Source organism: Podarcis filfolensis (assembly GCF_964270895.1).
Source record: "Podarcis filfolensis genome assembly, chromosome: 5".
Classification (NCBI taxonomy): domain Eukaryota; kingdom Metazoa; phylum Chordata; class Lepidosauria; order Squamata; family Lacertidae; genus Podarcis; species Podarcis filfolensis.
In genome coordinates this window covers 23,761,157-23,777,768 of record NC_139608.1, presented here as the reverse complement: position 1 = coordinate 23,777,768, position 16,612 = coordinate 23,761,157, and the positions used below count along the sequence as shown (strand labels likewise).

Genomic DNA, 16,612 nt, shown 5'->3' with positions numbered 1-16,612 from the left:
ACTGTAATAAAGTGCCCCCAATCCCCATTCCTCAGAGCTGGACCAGGAGGACACCATGGTCAATGGTTTCAAATGCCAATGAGAGATCAAGAAGCAGGCACAAGGTCATACTCCCCCGTCCTGCTCTCTACAAGGATCAACTGAGGCTGACTCCATCCCATGGCCAGGCCTAAATCCAGATCAGAATGGATCTAAATGAATTGTGTCCTCCAAGAATGCCTGCAGGGGCCCCACCAAAGTCCTTTCTGCCACCTTCCCTAAAAAGGGTAGGTGTTTTTTCTTGCAACTGGCCAGTTGCTGTTCAAATCCAAGTGATCCAGAGCCGATTTCTTTAGGAGAGGTCACACCACTGTTTCTTTCAATGCAGCAAGGACCACCCCCTCACACAGGGAAGCATTAACCACAATCTGGACCCAACCAGTCAGTCCCCATCAGATGCATTGCTGCCAGCACCTTGTTCACATCAGCTGATTGCAGAAGGTGACATTCATCCCACAAAACTTCCTCAATAGCTTCAGTCCTGAATTGGTTGTGCTATCATCAGCATGAAAAGGTGAAGAATCATGCCGTTTCTGATGGGTCAATGTCCTTCCCAGCAGAAGAGTTCCCCCTCCCCCAATCAGTTTCTATTCTGGTTAGTTGCTATTTACTCCCAAGAGCTTAGGGGATCTCCCCTATTTTAACATGGCCTGCTCTGATGGGGGACATCTGTGTGCGAGGACTCATCTCTATGACCTTCTTTTACAGTGTGTCGAATTTCACACAAAACAGCCACAGGTGCCACACACTCCTAACTTTTCAGGCACCATTTTCATTGCTATTTCTTTTGGGCCATCCACACCGGGGGGGGGGGGGAGGGCTGGGAGCTTGACAGGAAGTATTCAGGTGGTGCTTTTTTCCTGTCTCAACCCCTCCACTAAATATTTCACCACCAACCCCCCCCCCTCAAAAAAGGATAACCTTTCTAAAAGTAGTTTTTCCTCAACCGTGAGGACATAACATTTTCAGCTGTTGGTTGGGTGACTTCCATTGACTTTAATTGAGTTTTGTGTTACTAATAGCTCGTTGTTGCTATCATGGCGCATCAATATTGTTTGTGAGCTGTCCTTTTGGACTTTAGCAGCAATTCTGTATGTGATTAGGCTGATTAAATGTCATTGACTTCTGTGAGAGGGAAGTATTCAAACACAGGTTGGATGGCCATCTGTCAGGGATTCCTTAGCTTAGATTCCTGCAATGCAACAGGTTGGACTCTGAGACCCTGTGGATCCCTTCCAACTCTACAGTCCTATGATTCTAAGTAGATTAACTTTCCACACATTTGCTGACATTGTCTTTGATCTTCATAGTGCTCAGGATCTTTAAAACCACCACCATCACCACCATGCATGAATGCCATTTCCGGAGAAAACATGCGTATGTAGAATGTGGCCGCATCTGCAAATTACTGGAAAATTTAATCTTTCATTATTACAAAAGAGCATGGTGAAGAAGCTAAACCCAAGTGAGAGTTGCCAATGGGTCTCAAACTGCTGTACCACAAAAATGTATCTAAGTGGTTTACAATAGTGCCTGAGTCTGAAGGCTTGATTTTAACTGACAGAGGGTTCCAAAATGCAAGTGCTGCCACACTAACTGTTGGGTTCATGCAAAAGCAGAACAGGTTTTATGTGGAACCTGGAGTAGTAATAATAATAATAATAATAATTTATTATTTATACCCCGCCCATCTTACTGGGTCTCCCCAGCCACTCTGGGCGGCTTCCAACCAAATATCAAAAACAATACAGCGTCAGACATTAAAAACGTCCCTAAACAGGGTGTCTTCAGGTGTCTTTTAAAAGTAAAATAGTTGTTTATTGCCTTGACATCTGCTGGGAGGGCGTTCCACAGGGCGGGCGCCACTACCGAGAAGGCCCTCTGCCTGGTTCCCTGTAACCTCACTTCTTGCAGCGAGGGAACCACCAGAAGGCCCTCAGTGCTGGATCTCAGTGTCCGGGCTAGATGATGGGGGTGGAGACGCTCCTTCAGGTATACAGGACTGAGGCCATTTAGGGCTTTAAAGGTCAGCACCAACAATTTGAATTGTGCTCAGAAACTTACTGGGAGCCAATGAAGATCTTTCAGGACCAGTGTTATATGGTCTCGGCGGCCACTCCCAGTCACCAGTCTAGCTGCCGCATTCTGGATTAATTGCAGTTTTTGAGTGACCTTCAAAGGTAGCCCCACGTAGAGTGCATTGCAGTAGTCCAAGCGGGAGATAACTAGAGCATGCACCACTCTGGCAAGACAGTCTGCGGGCACGTAGGGTCTCAGCCTACGTACAAGATGGAGCTGGTAAACAGCTGCCCTGGACACAGAATTAACCTGCGCCTCCATGGACAGCTGTGAGTCCAAAATGACTCCCAGGCTGCGCACCTGGTCCTTCAGTGGCACAGTTACCCCATTCAGATCAGGGAGTCCTCCACACCAGCCCACCCCTGTCCCCCAAGAACAGTACTTCTGTCTTGTCAGGATTCAACCTCAATCCATTAGCCGCCATCCACCCTCCAACCGCCTCCAGGTAGTGTCAAATTCCGCCAATTGAAGTGGTCGGGTATGCACATGTGGGGGGTAAGGTGATCTCGTAGGTAAACTGCTCCCAGGTTATTAAGGCCTTTGTATACTAATAGCAACCAGTGCTGATCTCTGGCAAGAGCTCAGACCTGTCAGGAATCACGCTGCAGCATTCTGCACTGACTTCAGATCAAACCAACAAAATGAATTTCAATACGCACAAATGTTAGGTTCCGCACTTAAGAAGGAAGAACCAGCTACACAAATATAAGATGGGGGACATCTGGCTTACCAATAGTCCACGTGAAAAGGATCTTGGGGCCTTAGTAGACCACAAGCTTTAACACGAGTCAGCAGTGTGTTGTTGTTGTTTAGTCGTTTAGTCGAGTCCGACTCTTCGTGACCCCATGGACCAGAGCACGCCAGGCGCCTCCTGTCTTCCACTGCCTCCAGCAGTTTGGTCAAACTCAGGCTGGTAGCTTCGAGAACACTGTCCAACCATCTCGTCCTCTGTCATCCCCTTCTCCTTGCGCCCTCCATCTTTCCCAACATCAGGGTCTTTTCCAGGGAGTCTTCTCTTCTCATGACAGGATCAAAAAAAAAGCCAATGCTGTTCCAGAAGTATAGTGTCCCAATCAGGGGAAGCAATATCCCTGCTCTGTTCTGCTTTGGTCAGACCAAACCTGGAACACTGTGTCCAGTTCTGGGCAGCACAATTTAGAAAGGATATTGACAAGCTGGAACATGTGCAGAGGTGGGTGAACAAGATGTTCAAGAGACTGGAAACAACGTATTATGACGACTGGTTGAAGAAGCTGAGTATGTTTAGCTTGCAAAAAAAGGAGATTGAGAGGAGATAGGATAGCCATGTTCCAATATCTAAACGGTTGTCACATGGAAGAGGGAGCAAGCTTGTTTACTCCTGCTCTGGAGGCTAGGACTCGAAGCAATGACTTCAAGTTACAAGAAAGGAGCTTCCGACTAAACACCAGGAAAAACTTTATGGTGGTAAGCTATTTGACAGTAGAATGGTCTCCCTCGGGAGATTGTGGACTCGGTTTTTAAGTAGAGGTTGGATGGCCATCTGTCATGGATGCTTTAGTGGAGATTCCCTCATCGCAGCGGGTTGGACTAGATGACCCGCAAGGTCCCTTGCCAACCACTCCAAAACTTTTTGACCCTGAGCACCCTGAATAAATCTTGCTTTATTATTATCAGTGCTTTTTTCTGAGGGGACGCGTACCCCTAAACATTTTGTGAATCTAAGTTTGGCCTCATTGAGGGGCGGTATTTCAATATGAGTAGGAAAATAAGAGTACCCTTAAACATTAAAAAACAACAACAACTGATGAAGATGATGTTATTAGAATGTAAGCCTGTAGGGAGAGACAGCTTTGTCTCAGCTGCTTTTAATGCCGCACGTAAGCCACATTGGGGAGGGTTAGGGTCTCCCATTTTGGCAGAGCGACGGAAGTCCCCCTGCTGTTCAGCCGGGCGCGAGTAGCTCGTATGTACAACACCCGTGAGGCAAACTCGTCGACTGGTGGGGGGGTGGTGGGCGCCATTCTTTCCGCGGCCGGGGATAGGTGGAACCTGGCGCAGGCGCACTGCGGGCGCCCTCTCACGTGACCGTCGCCCGCTAGCGGCAGAGTGCGAGGCGGTGTGCGTGCGGAGGTGGGAGGGGGGTAGAGGGAAACGGAGCGAGGAGCGTTTATAAAGCCGGCCGTGATCGCGCGGAGGAGGAGAAGAAGAAGACGAGATGAGGCCGGCGCTGGCGTTGCTGTTCCTGCTGGCGGCGGGGCTGGGCGGCTCTGGCGCTCAGCCGGACGGGTTGCCGCCCGGGAAGAAGCTGCGCATGGCCTACGCGACGGGGCCGCTGCTCAAGTTCCAGATCTGGTGAGAGGCCTTCTGCTCCTTCCTTCTCCTTCTCAGACCTTCCTCCGTCCGGGTTGGGAGGCGAAGCCCACAGCCGACCGCGCGCCGTCCCTCTGGCCTCCCTTCCTCGCCGAAGCCTCGCCCTGCGGAGGCCGGAAAGGGAAGGGCGGGCGAGGAGGGGGCGAAGGGAAGGCTGACAACGCGGGGCGTCTGGGGGGGGGGAGAGAGAGAATTAGGGGAGCCCCTGGGGAGGTGTCGGGGGGCGAAGGGCGGCAGGTCCGCACATGAAGGTGCGGAGAAGCCCTCGGGGAAAGTAGAGGACAGGCTACGTCGGAATTCAGATAAGAGTTGTTTTCCCAGGGCAGGAAACGTCTCTGTCTCTTACTTATTGAATTTATTTATTGAATTTATATACCGCCCTATACCCGGAGGTCTCAGGGCGGTTCTTATCTATCTCTCTTCTCCCCCCCCCCCCCCGATTTCAATCGCTTTAGCCTTTAGACTCACCTTTAACCTCAAATAAACATGCATCTGGGGATCCCATTTCTTATTATCATCTCTCCCCCCCCCCAATCTACCTCAAATATCTGTATGGCGGTAGTGCAGCTGTTTTGGCCCACCTCGGATCAGGCCATGGCCCACCAGTTGAAGACGACTGGCTTAGGATGCTGTGGCCCTTGATGGAAGACATTAGGGTTGCTACAATAATGTTGGCTTTCTGATAGGCAGGAGGCATGAAATGAGAGGAGGGAGGGTTGGGCAATGCTGTCCTTTCGGTGCTGTGTAGAGCGCCAAGCTCACCTTGAATATATATATTGTGAAATATAGGGCTTGAGGTGGATAGGTGTTCAATAGGATGGGGAAAGACCAGGAGGCCCTGAGCGATTAATAGATTGAGGACAAGTTGGTGTTGGCAAAAAGAGTTTGGGATTTGAAGATGAGAAGTGGTCTGAGTAGCAGGGCGGATTGGTGGAACTATGTTGACTAGTGGGGGGGGGAGTTGGGGGTGCCTGGTGATAAAAAAATGTGTTTATGTAAGGGCTTTCAGAAACGATGCGGAGGTGGAAGAACCACTGCAAGAAGTCGAGGGGGCAGTATAGGCACTTGGACGCTGCAGGTGAGGCAGATTTTGAAATTAGCCAGGTGCCAGGCACATTTTGCAACCACTTGCAACCAAGGGAAGAGGCCTAGGCACCAGGATGGCACCTGACACCTCTATCATCTAGAAGTGCATGCCTTGGGATCATTGGATCTGGTCTGTTTTCATACATTAATACCCCATCCTGTAGAATTCTAACAGTTATATTTTATCTGTGCGATAGGAATGAATTTCTGGAACCAAAATGCTTTTTCTGTGCAGACTGAGCAGGAGCAGTCGCCATTAAGAAAAAGAGGTTGGAACAGGACAATATATGTGTCGACTGTCCCTGGATCAAGTGGCTTTTCTTCTTTAAGTTCTCAAAGCTCTTAACCCAACTCAAGGTTGTCATCTGAACTAGCCTGATGTTTAACTGAGAATCAATCACAGTCAGTCCATCATTGAAAAATAAGACTTTAGAGCCGTCTTGCCTCACAATGGCAACTAGGCATTGTTTTGGCGACTGTAAACCTGGTTTAAGGAGCCATTTGGTGCCTAGCTTATATATCTGAGTTTCTAACGCTGGGAGGACATGGTTTGTCCACACGCCAGTATGTGTGAGGATTCTATACTGAGGGAAGCAGTTTATAACATGAAAGGAACCTTAGTTCTTGTTTAGGACCTAAAGGTATACATAATGTGTTGACCTGTCAAAAGTGGAGTTGCCAAATGGTACTTGTCTAAATAGTGCTCTTTTCCTTTGGATATTCATGTCTGTCATAAGGTTTGTGATCCATTAAGGGGAATAGTCTGTACTTTTGTATTTATATTGATGAAAGCCAAATACATGCAACACAAATGCTGTGCATGTTTACCCAAAAGTCAGTCCCACCATGTTCATTGAACTGAAGTCCTAGATCTGTGTACATTGGATTGATGCTTTGGGTTCCAATCCAGAGTAAGCTTATACTGGATAAAAGACTATGCTAATGAAGTTGCTGAGGCTCATATCTGAGCAAACATGCTTAGAATTGCACAACGTTTTATATAAAGGAACTTCTAAACAGCAAGTTGTAGTTAGTGATGGGTTTCAGTAAGGCATTTTGTAGCTAAAGTTGGAAAACAACAAGTCACAAACAACATTTTACAGTATTAACAAAGTTGCTAATAATATATTTATATGCAAACTGCTATTTGGATATGAGACTTCAGTCTGAATATGAATAATGGATTTGGAATTAGCAAAAATAGGAAAGTCAATTAAAGTGTGGAACAAAAATGTTAGTACTTTTCTCTAAAAATAACTATTTAATGGAGTAATGGTTATAATTCTGAATTTCAAGCAGTTTTTCAGCATTTGCCCATATCTAGCAATCCAGTTTTCTTTCTGTAACATGCTCTTTCTTCAGGCTTTCTTTATCAGCTTCAGCACTGTTCATTCTCGTGTTGGAAACATTCTTCATTTTTAAAGTTTCACCATCTATTTATTGCAATTTTTTCAGGCATTGTTACTCCTTGTGTTAGCAGTGTTACATCAGCATAGCAACGCATCACAGTTGGGACCAAAGGGAAAGAAAAGCAGAGTCATTTAAAAAACATTTCACATTAGTCTTCTATGTTCCCAGTTCTATTACTGAATGTTTTGAGTAATATTTGTGAATTGTGTGGATTCCTCAGTAGCTATTTAGCTTTTTTTTTAATCAAGAAGCCCTGTTATAAATGTGAAAATCCCAATTTTCTTTTTCTTTAAAAAACAAACAAACCTAAAATAAATCTCCCTTGTCTTTGAAGAGGACAACCATAAGGCAGAACTGTGGCTCTCAAAATAAAACTCAGAAGAGAATCAAACTGGGAGGCAAGTAAAGGAAACTCAAGGCTAGAATCATAAACATCTGGAAATTTTGTTCTTCTGGTGTACAGTATCCCTATGACCTGATCACCATTATGCATAAATTTCATGGAAGGAAATTGTGGATTATTTGTGCTAGTGTTCGAAATATTTTAGAGACTAGTTTGCTTCAAAACAGTTGTCTTAAAAACCTCCTCCTAACAACAAATGGACACGGCAAGGGGATGGAATCCACAATATACAAAACACTGCTCCAAAATCCCACAAACCCCCTCAACATAGGCAAAAAACAATGAGAGGATAACATAGTCTATGAGGTTAACCCCACACAATGGACTAGAATGTGGTCTAAACTTCCCTTTAAATCAATGTTGGTTAAAAGAAAAGAACTCACCCTGAAACACACAGATTGTACCTAACACCATGGAAACTAGTGCTGATATGCCCAGGAGCCTCACCAAAATTCTGGAGAAGCTGCACCTCCACGGGCACATACCTTCACATGTGGTGGGAATGCCTCAAAATCCAACTCTTCTGGACATCAGTCATACAAGAAATGCGCAAAATAACTAAGCACGTATTAGATGTCACCCCAGAACTGGCCCTACCAAACATCTTCCAAGATAATAATGCCCACTAATATTATACAGAGCTCATAACCCACCTACTCTTAGCAGCCAGAAACCTCAGCCAGACACTGAAGAGACCATTCAGGAGTAAACATGGACCAGTGCTATTAAATAATATGGGAAACAGCCTTACTAGAAAAACTAACCAATCAGCTGAAACTGACACAGGGACAAATAGAAGAAGATGCCTTCACCTCAGTATGGTTCTCCTTTATCACATACATAGCTCAACAAGACAACAGCAAGAGTCCACTGATAGCCTACAAATCAATATGGCTAACCTGATCCAAAAATCCACATCCTCACACGCTCACGCACATAAACAAATCTCACTACAGCCAACCAAAAACAATCAACCACACCCTAGGCCACCCCCAACCTCTCTCATCACCAAGGAAATATAACAAGCGAATAGTAAGAGCCTATACAAGTGACGCTGACACAAAACCCCACATATACACTCAAAAGAAGAATAGAAGCATCACCTCACAACCCCTCTCTATCTCCACCCCTCTTTTCTTCTCAACCTAATATTGCATGCAACACTAATGTCTCACAACAAATGAAACTGAGATGCAGAAAGGACAACTTGAAAAAAGAGACAATGCAAATCTTTTTGTAAACTAAGAAATCTTTAATTTAAAAAACCAGTTTTCTTTAGAGGGCCATTACTAGTGATTTTTGTAGTGATTGCTTAATGTAATAGTTTTTAATGTAATAGTTTTTACTAAGGCATAGCTGTACAGTGAGCTACACAAGAGAAGTCAATTACTAAAGTCCTTGGGCTCTTTAGAAATGTATGATGTGGAACAGAAGAGATAATACCCAGAGCTGTAGTGGGAACACCAAAAACGTAAAGAGTTTTGATACAACAATCAAGTTTCCAGGTGGTATTGTGACATGAGGAGAAAGTGTGTTTTAATTTTCTGTCATTTTCTTCTTGGAGAGTTCTCGGCTGTATTTCATTTTCTTATTTTTTTTTTTTTTGCGGATACTTTCAAGGAAAACAAACTGTTGACTCATTAAGTTTCAGCATTGGAATTAATTATTACCTACAGACATGTTTTGGAAGCTCTCATACAGTTCGGATTTCGCCTTCTAGCTGGCTTGGTTAATATTTTCATATCATACTGAAGGCTCTTGCTGCCATCCAAGCTATTGCATGACTTTAGATAAAATATTTAGTTGATTCCCCAGAACCAGAGGTAGGGGAAATGGAACACACACACTGACATCAGTGTTAGAAACTCAGATATATAATCTAATCTACAAATGGCACCTTAAACCTAGGTTGCACTTGCCACAATGGGATATCTAGGCACCTTTTATGATATTTATTATTATTATTATTATTATTATTATTATTATTATTTATTATTTCATTTCTGTACCACTTTGTATTTTAAAGAACAAATCTCAAAGCAGTTTATAACACATTAAAATATCAAATAAAACAATCCAGAATAAAACAAATCCAAGCTTCAAGGAAAATATTTCAGATCCTTCAAGTGACATTTTGCCTTCCCTAGTCTACAACCTGGCACCTAGAGATCTCCACCTGGCTGCAATTGAACCCATGCTAGTCGCAAAATGCACTTGGCTAATTTCTAGCACTGACAGAGATGGACTTGAAGCAGGCTTTTATCCTTGGGATAAAATGTCCCAAAAGCTACCTGTGAAAGTGTTTATACACCAGTGTAGCACCATACCAAACTATAGGTAAAACTAAACAGGCCTTATTCCTTAGGGAACTTACTGTTTAAAATAGACCATGTTTAGAGCTTAATGTGTAAAAATGCAGTTGCCTGCATTTCAAAGTTGGTTATTTGAGGGGTAATCCAAAATGCCACATAAAAGACTAGATTAAATATTAATTTACATGATACTTTTGCAATTACAGAATTGTGTTCAAAGTAATTTGCAGTGCATTAAAATGTAGATTTTAAGGAAAGACTTGGGGGGGGGGGAGAGCTGTCACCACTGTTCAAAGTCAGTGGGAGTTATGATGGAGACCAAGAAACATTTGGGCAGATGAGGATGGTGAAGTTGAGGGAGTAAATTGTTTTTAGGGAAATCCGGAAGCATGCTAATTCCAATTGATTACCTACAAATATATAATCTTAGCAAAATGTTTATGCTTAACTACACACAAACTAATCATAATAAAATATTTCTTTTCAGTGTTTCCTGAGGATACAGACGGGTGTTTGAGGAGTACATGCAGGTTATTAGCCAGCGGTACCCAGACATCCGCATTGAAGGGGAAAATTATCTCCCTCAGCCTCTTTATAGGTAAGTTTATTATGAATTAAAATATGACAGAAACATAGACCTATTATTCCTCTTGTTTATCTAATTTGGTACCTATGGCACGAGTTCAGTTTCATGAGGCTAGCTAAACTAATCAACCCACACTTGCAAACTAGTAATGATAGATTGCTTTTGCTGTGGTTAGAATGTTTACACTAATGATGATGCAGAAGAGAGAGCATAAAGAAATGGTGAGCTTTTTGCATTATGACAACCTGAAGAACTAAGATCTCAGCCCAGAATTGCATTCATTAACTGGAATGCAGGCGACTCCCCAGTTACAAGGGAGCTTATGCTCCTGAGTACTGCATGTGTACTTGAAATCATATATAGTGGGGAACATGCATCTAAAAAGCCTGTAAACACCCTTTTAAACTTCTGGAAACCCTTGAAAAACCAGCACCACTTACCAGACTGCCACGAATGGTGGCAGTAGTGGCTCTCAGTCTTCCTCATCACTGCAGGATGATGTGGAAACAATGACAAGTTGGGTAGACTGGTACCCCAAGGTGCTTGGCTGTGGGTCAGATTCTTTTGCTGCTATCCAAATTCCAACTGCCCGCAGGCCTCAAAGGGCATTGCAAAGGCTCATGGGACAGCTGTTTCCTTGCTCTTTCCACACCTTTTTGCAGTTTAAATTGAATTATTTCTTTCCCAGCACCATGCACAAGTTGAACACACATGTGGGGAGTTACATATAGTCTTGCATTTTAAATGCAACGTTTTCAAATACGTAATATTGATAAGATGAAATATCACTAAAGTTACTGGAATAGTGACATGCAGCTGGGTATGGCATAATCTTTGTTGTTTTTGATAAGTTTAGGAATAGCCTTTGGCGACTAACATCTCTCTTTCTTCTCCCAGACATATAGCATCTTTCCTGTCAGTCTTCAAACTAGTGTTAATAGGCTTCATTATTGTTGGCAAGGATCCTTTTGCTTTCTTTGGCATGCAAGCTCCAAGCGTCTGGCAGTGGGGCCAAGAAAATAAGGTAAAGAGACTACTTTTTCCTCTTACAACATCACCTTTTTCATGGAGTGGAGATTGGTTTCCTGGTGTTCACACAACTAAATTTTCCCCACAAACATGCACTTTGATATAGCTTGAAGGGGAAATTGCTACAGAACACACACATGCACACACCGATCGTACCTTTGTTGTTGAACACCCTGGAACTCATATGTTTTGGCTCCCAAACGCTGCAAACCTGCAAGTGATTGTTCCAGTTTGTGAAAGTTCTTTTGGAACCCGAACGTCCGATGGGGCTTCCGCAGCTTCTGATTGGCTGCAGGAGCTTCCTGCAGCCATTCAGAAGCCTTGGTTCGGTTTTCAAACGTTTTGGAAGTTGAACGGACTTCTGGAACGAATTCCATTCGACTTCCAAGGTACGACTGTATGTCTTTAAGAGGGCTGGAAAAAATAACTTTCTACTGGTTATAATCAGCTTTTTGAGCTGCAAATAAGAATATGTCACCATTAGTTATGGTTTCTTCTTTGGTGGCTGGTGCAGAAGACCTAGAAGAGCAGAAAACAGCAGCACTACTTTTCAGATGAGGCAAGGATTCTGGTCTAAGTAGTATCTTTAGTATTAGAAATTCTGAAAAATAACTAAACTTATGAAGTAATGGGTTAAATATATAACCACATGATCTTGGATAATCCATGTACAAGAAGCTGCAATCTTAATATGAGCTGAAACATAAATCTTTCACTGTGAGATCTTTTTATGCCCTGTTGCTGAAGATTGCATCATTTTATCCTTTGGGTATAGCGCCAAAAGCACATTTAACATTCTGGAGTAAAGGGAACGATGCCTCTAGGGTTTGAAACAGAATAGTTGTATGACAACTTATGTAGAGCATATGTGTTTTTGCTTACTTGCTTTATAAAAAGGGGTTTTATTTTAGAAATAATAACCGTCCTGATTTTATTCTAGCAATCAGTGTGTCATACTGGTTATCACTTGGTATTTATCTTAAGTGTTATAAATGAACCCTCTGAATTCAAGACAGGGAAGGAAAATGAACAAATTTTAATTTAGAGTCGCAAAGAAAGGAGATTACTTTCATCAAATATTAGTATCAGCTGAATATAGAGCTAAACTGATAAATATGTTTCATCATTTAAAGACTAGCATTTAGATTAATGTGTTTAATTTTTAGGTCTATGCTTGTATGATGGTTTTCTTCCTGAGCAGCATGACTGAGAACATTTGTATGTCAACAGGTGCATTTGAAATAACTTTAAATGGTGAGTTCTGAACAGCTTTTGTGTATTCTCGTTAGCTTAAGAGGGATTTTGTGTTAATTGTACCCATTGTTAAGTATTTATGAAGCTACCAGCTGCATTTGGTTCAGAAGACCGAAATAAAGGGTCTATTTGAGATGACCCTATGTCAAAATTGTGACTAGTGTGAGTGATCCCTAAACTTTCACAAATAACTAAAGCTATAGTATTAACAGTTCTTAAGTAATGTGCCATTTAAAAGACCTCTGCAGTGTAAGTTGATTGAACATTGACAGAGTAATCTGTTTGTCAAGAAAGAACTTTGCACACAAATTCTTCATGCAAGCCTTGTAAACAGAAGTATATATTTTTTTAATCTAGTTTCTTCAGAAGCTTGGTAATGCTTCATTGCATGTACATTGGCGAGAAACTGGTATTTGTGGGATGGAGATGGGAGTGAGAGTGAACCTATACTGTATGCAAAAGCTTGTATCAGTTGTTTTTCTCTGGATATCCTGGCAAGCATAAAATAAGAGCAGCAACTGGCAGTTCCTACACTGTACAAAAAGTAGTTTAATATGCTAATCATGTTCTTTACCTCCTACACTTCTTATTTAGATGTTCCAGTGTGGTCTAAGCTACAGTCTGGGCACCTTCCTTCCATGCAGCAACTTGTTCAAATCCTCGATAATGAAATGAAACTCAACGTGCACATGGAGCAAATGCCACACCATAGATCATAGCCCCATCCATCAGTACTGAAAACTTCTTGTAAGTTTGTTTTGAAGATTACTCAGCTAGGTATTTGATTTGCAAGATAAAATGGTAATAAATAATCCTTGTATTTAATCACTCGCCTGATAGCTTTTGGCTGACAAGGGATTTTATGCAGGCAAGTAAGTGGGCTGGTGGATCAGGGACAGATAATTCCATCCCTATTTTCCAGACTGTTGTTTTTCTGTGCTGGCTGTGGAGGAAGGAGCTTCTCTTCCTCTGGAAAAATAGACTGTTGGCCTCTTTGCAGGCTAGCAAAAAAATACTGCAACTAACTTTCATGCGGTTAATGTTTCATACACATGTTCAGCATAGGCTTAACATGGAACTTCTGGAACTTGGTGACTGTCAGTGTTAGCTCTTTCCTTTGCTAGATAACTTCTACACATGTTGTCTCATGTAGTAGTAGCCTGGTGGCATGTATATTAAATATCAATTCATTATTTCTGTTTGCCGAGCTTCTAGTGTGTTGTTGTTCTAACTGAATATAGTAGGTTTTCCATGGCGACATTGGATATAGAATGGCTTTGGGTATAGTTATTTGATCTATTATTGTAGCACAACCTGCTATGTTTTTGCTATGTTTTTCAGACATTAAGCGACACTTTCAAAAGACAACATGAACGAAATAAATGACGGCCTGTACTGAAGACAGAATACTTGTTGGTACAGACTGGATGCTCTCCTCGTTTTCATGTTGTTCCTGAATATCTTAATGCAAGACCCCTTTCAGTGCTGGTATATTTCAAAGTACTGCACATTCAAAGAGTGCAATAATACTATATAGTTGTTTTTTTAAAAGTTAATTCAACCACTCTAGAGCTAGACAATGCAGACATTAATCGATAACAATGTTTTGGGTTGGATACATAGTTAATTGCACTTAGTTCCAATTGAAATCAATGTAGTTTAAGTGCATCTAACTTAGGGCTAGACCAGCTAAGTTCTACTTGAACTAGGCCCACTGAAATTAACAGAACAGTTCATTATTTACTGGGTCTGCTCCAAGTATGACCAATGTTGGATACAACCCATAGCCTAGATCCAACACTTTTATTTTTATTTCTAAGAAGATGACAAAATGCTTTAATAACCTTATTTTTTTCATTGGAAAACTTGTCTGATCTACTGTGTGTGAAATTTATGTTCCATTTGTAGTTAAAATTGATCTCTTAGGAGTACTGGTTATCCTTTAAACTGGTCTGGATAAAAATTGGTGGCTGTCAAACATTGCAGATTTGGTTATGTAAGTTTTGTATATTTTCAGAGTATATTGCTGAGTGAATGGTGCATTGTATAATAAATTATAGAAACAAAACTATATGCAGAGTAAGTACCTAAGTGTCATGACTTCAAAGAAGACCAAGTGCTGTTTGAATTCCCTCAGCAATTTTGAAGTCTGTTTCTGGGCCACTCTAAATGATCAAATAGCTTGGCCTTTATTCTGTCCTAAATATGAGCTAAGCAAACTAATTTAAATAAAGAAATTTCATCTACTGTGTGAAAGACCTTGAATCATTTTATGAATTCGTCTGTCTGGCGACTGTGCTTGAAGAAGAAGAAGAAAAACACAAGACAATGTTTAATATTTATGGTGGCTTTCTTGTTTGAAACTTCAACTTCTGCAATTCACAACACATCAAGTTACAGTTACAGACTTAGGTTTGGAAAGTACCAAATACATTGCCTGTGATAGAATACTTTTAGCCTAGTAACAGCCATTTCCTCTCCTCCGGCTTCTTAGATAGAAAGGAAATTAAACATTCTAATTACTGAGCTGGAAGAATGTGTTGGAAGTCTATGAGAAACCCCAACTATTTATATTTAAGCCATGCAGAAAAGACTGTTTTGTTGGATCCAGTGCAGCTGTTCTATTTACAGAAGGGATTGTAAACTACCAGAGGATTCCACAAGCTCAAGCGTATTTTGCAAATTCCTTATACAGCAACCCATGGCGCTTTTCTGTGATTGCAAGGAGAATGGGGGGCGGGGGGAGAACCACCTACCTTTTGCCTCCATTTGTGAGAGTGTTCTGTGACCAAAACTGCACTCTCAGTTCTAACACAGTAACTTACTTGGAAGCAGCTGGAGGTGGCAGAAACATAACATCCTTTTGTTTAGACTTGAATTCTGGGTAAAAAAAAATTAGAATGAGCAAAAGAAAAATAGAATGTAATTTGGGACACACACACACTGTGTTTCTATATCACATGTTTAATGATGTATCTGAAGAATTAAACTGAAACAAGGTAACATTTTGTTTTTTGTTTTTTTTAAAGATATTTGTTGAAGTTTTACAAAAACATAAATTTACAAAATGAAAAAAGGTCATATAAAAAGAAAAAGATACAAAAAAAAGAACATAGAAAAATACATGAAAAAGAAAGAAGAATCAAAATACAAAATACAAAAGACTTTGAACTTTGTAACTTTGAACTCATTAGCTTATTTCCTTGGCTTCCTCACACCTCCCCTTTTTGTATTCCCATTTAAATAATCAAATCAGCAAATCCTTACCCTCTTTCGTTTATCTTAGCTCTGTATCTTAACATATAATAACTATATTTTCATCCATTATCAATTCATTTTTGCATATTCTTATTAACTTTGTTGCTAATGCCACTTATTTTCAATCCAACATCATTTTAACATTCATTAATTTTACAGTATTTCTGAAGATAGTCTTTTAATTTCTTCCAGTCTTCTTCCACCAACTCTTCTCCCAGGTCTCGGATTCTGCCAGTCATTTCCGCCAATTCCATATAATCCGTCACCTTCATCTGCCACTCTTCCAGGGTGGGTAGCTCTTGTGTCTTCCAATACTTTGCAATAAGTATTCTTGCTGCTGCTGTTGCATACATAAAGAAAGTTCTATCCTTCTTTGGTACCAATTGGCCGACTATGCCCAAGAGAAAGGCCTCTGGCTTCTTCAGGAAGGTATATTTAAATACCTTTTTCATTTCATTATATATCATCTCCCAGAAAGCCTTAATCTTTGGGCACGTCCACCAAAGGTGAAAGAATGTACCTTCATTTTCTTTACATTTCCAACATTTATTATCGGGCAAATGATATATTTTTGCAAGCTTGACTGGTGTCATGTACCACCTGTATATCATTTTCATAATATTTTCTCTTAGGGCATTACATGCCGTAAATTTCATACCTGTGGTCCACAACTGTTCCCAGTCAGCAAACATAATGTTATGACCGACATCTTGTGCCCATTTAATCATAGCAGATTTAACTGTTTCATCCTGCGTGTTCCATTTTAACAGCAAGTTATACATTCTTGAAAGTGTTTTAGTTTTG

The 16,612-nt window shown here is 41.4% G+C and overlaps 2 protein-coding genes across 2 annotated transcripts in view; both read left to right on the top strand.

Moving 5' to 3' along the window:
* EIF2A (eukaryotic translation initiation factor 2A) overlaps positions 1 to 16,612 on the top strand; it is a 108,837-nt gene that overhangs the window by 23,146 nt on the left and 69,079 nt on the right. The gene's annotated exons all lie outside the window — the stretch shown is intronic.
* Positions 4,080 to 14,806, top strand: SELENOT (selenoprotein T). Its single transcript, XM_083613599.1, has 6 exons — positions 4,080 to 4,452; positions 10,169 to 10,279; positions 11,165 to 11,291; positions 12,463 to 12,550; positions 13,145 to 13,297; positions 13,892 to 14,806. Exons 1-5 carry the CDS (start codon positions 4,316 to 4,318, stop codon positions 13,267 to 13,269), a joined length of 588 nt encoding a protein of 195 aa, XP_083469725.1. The 5' UTR covers positions 4,080 to 4,315; the 3' UTR covers positions 13,270 to 13,297; positions 13,892 to 14,806.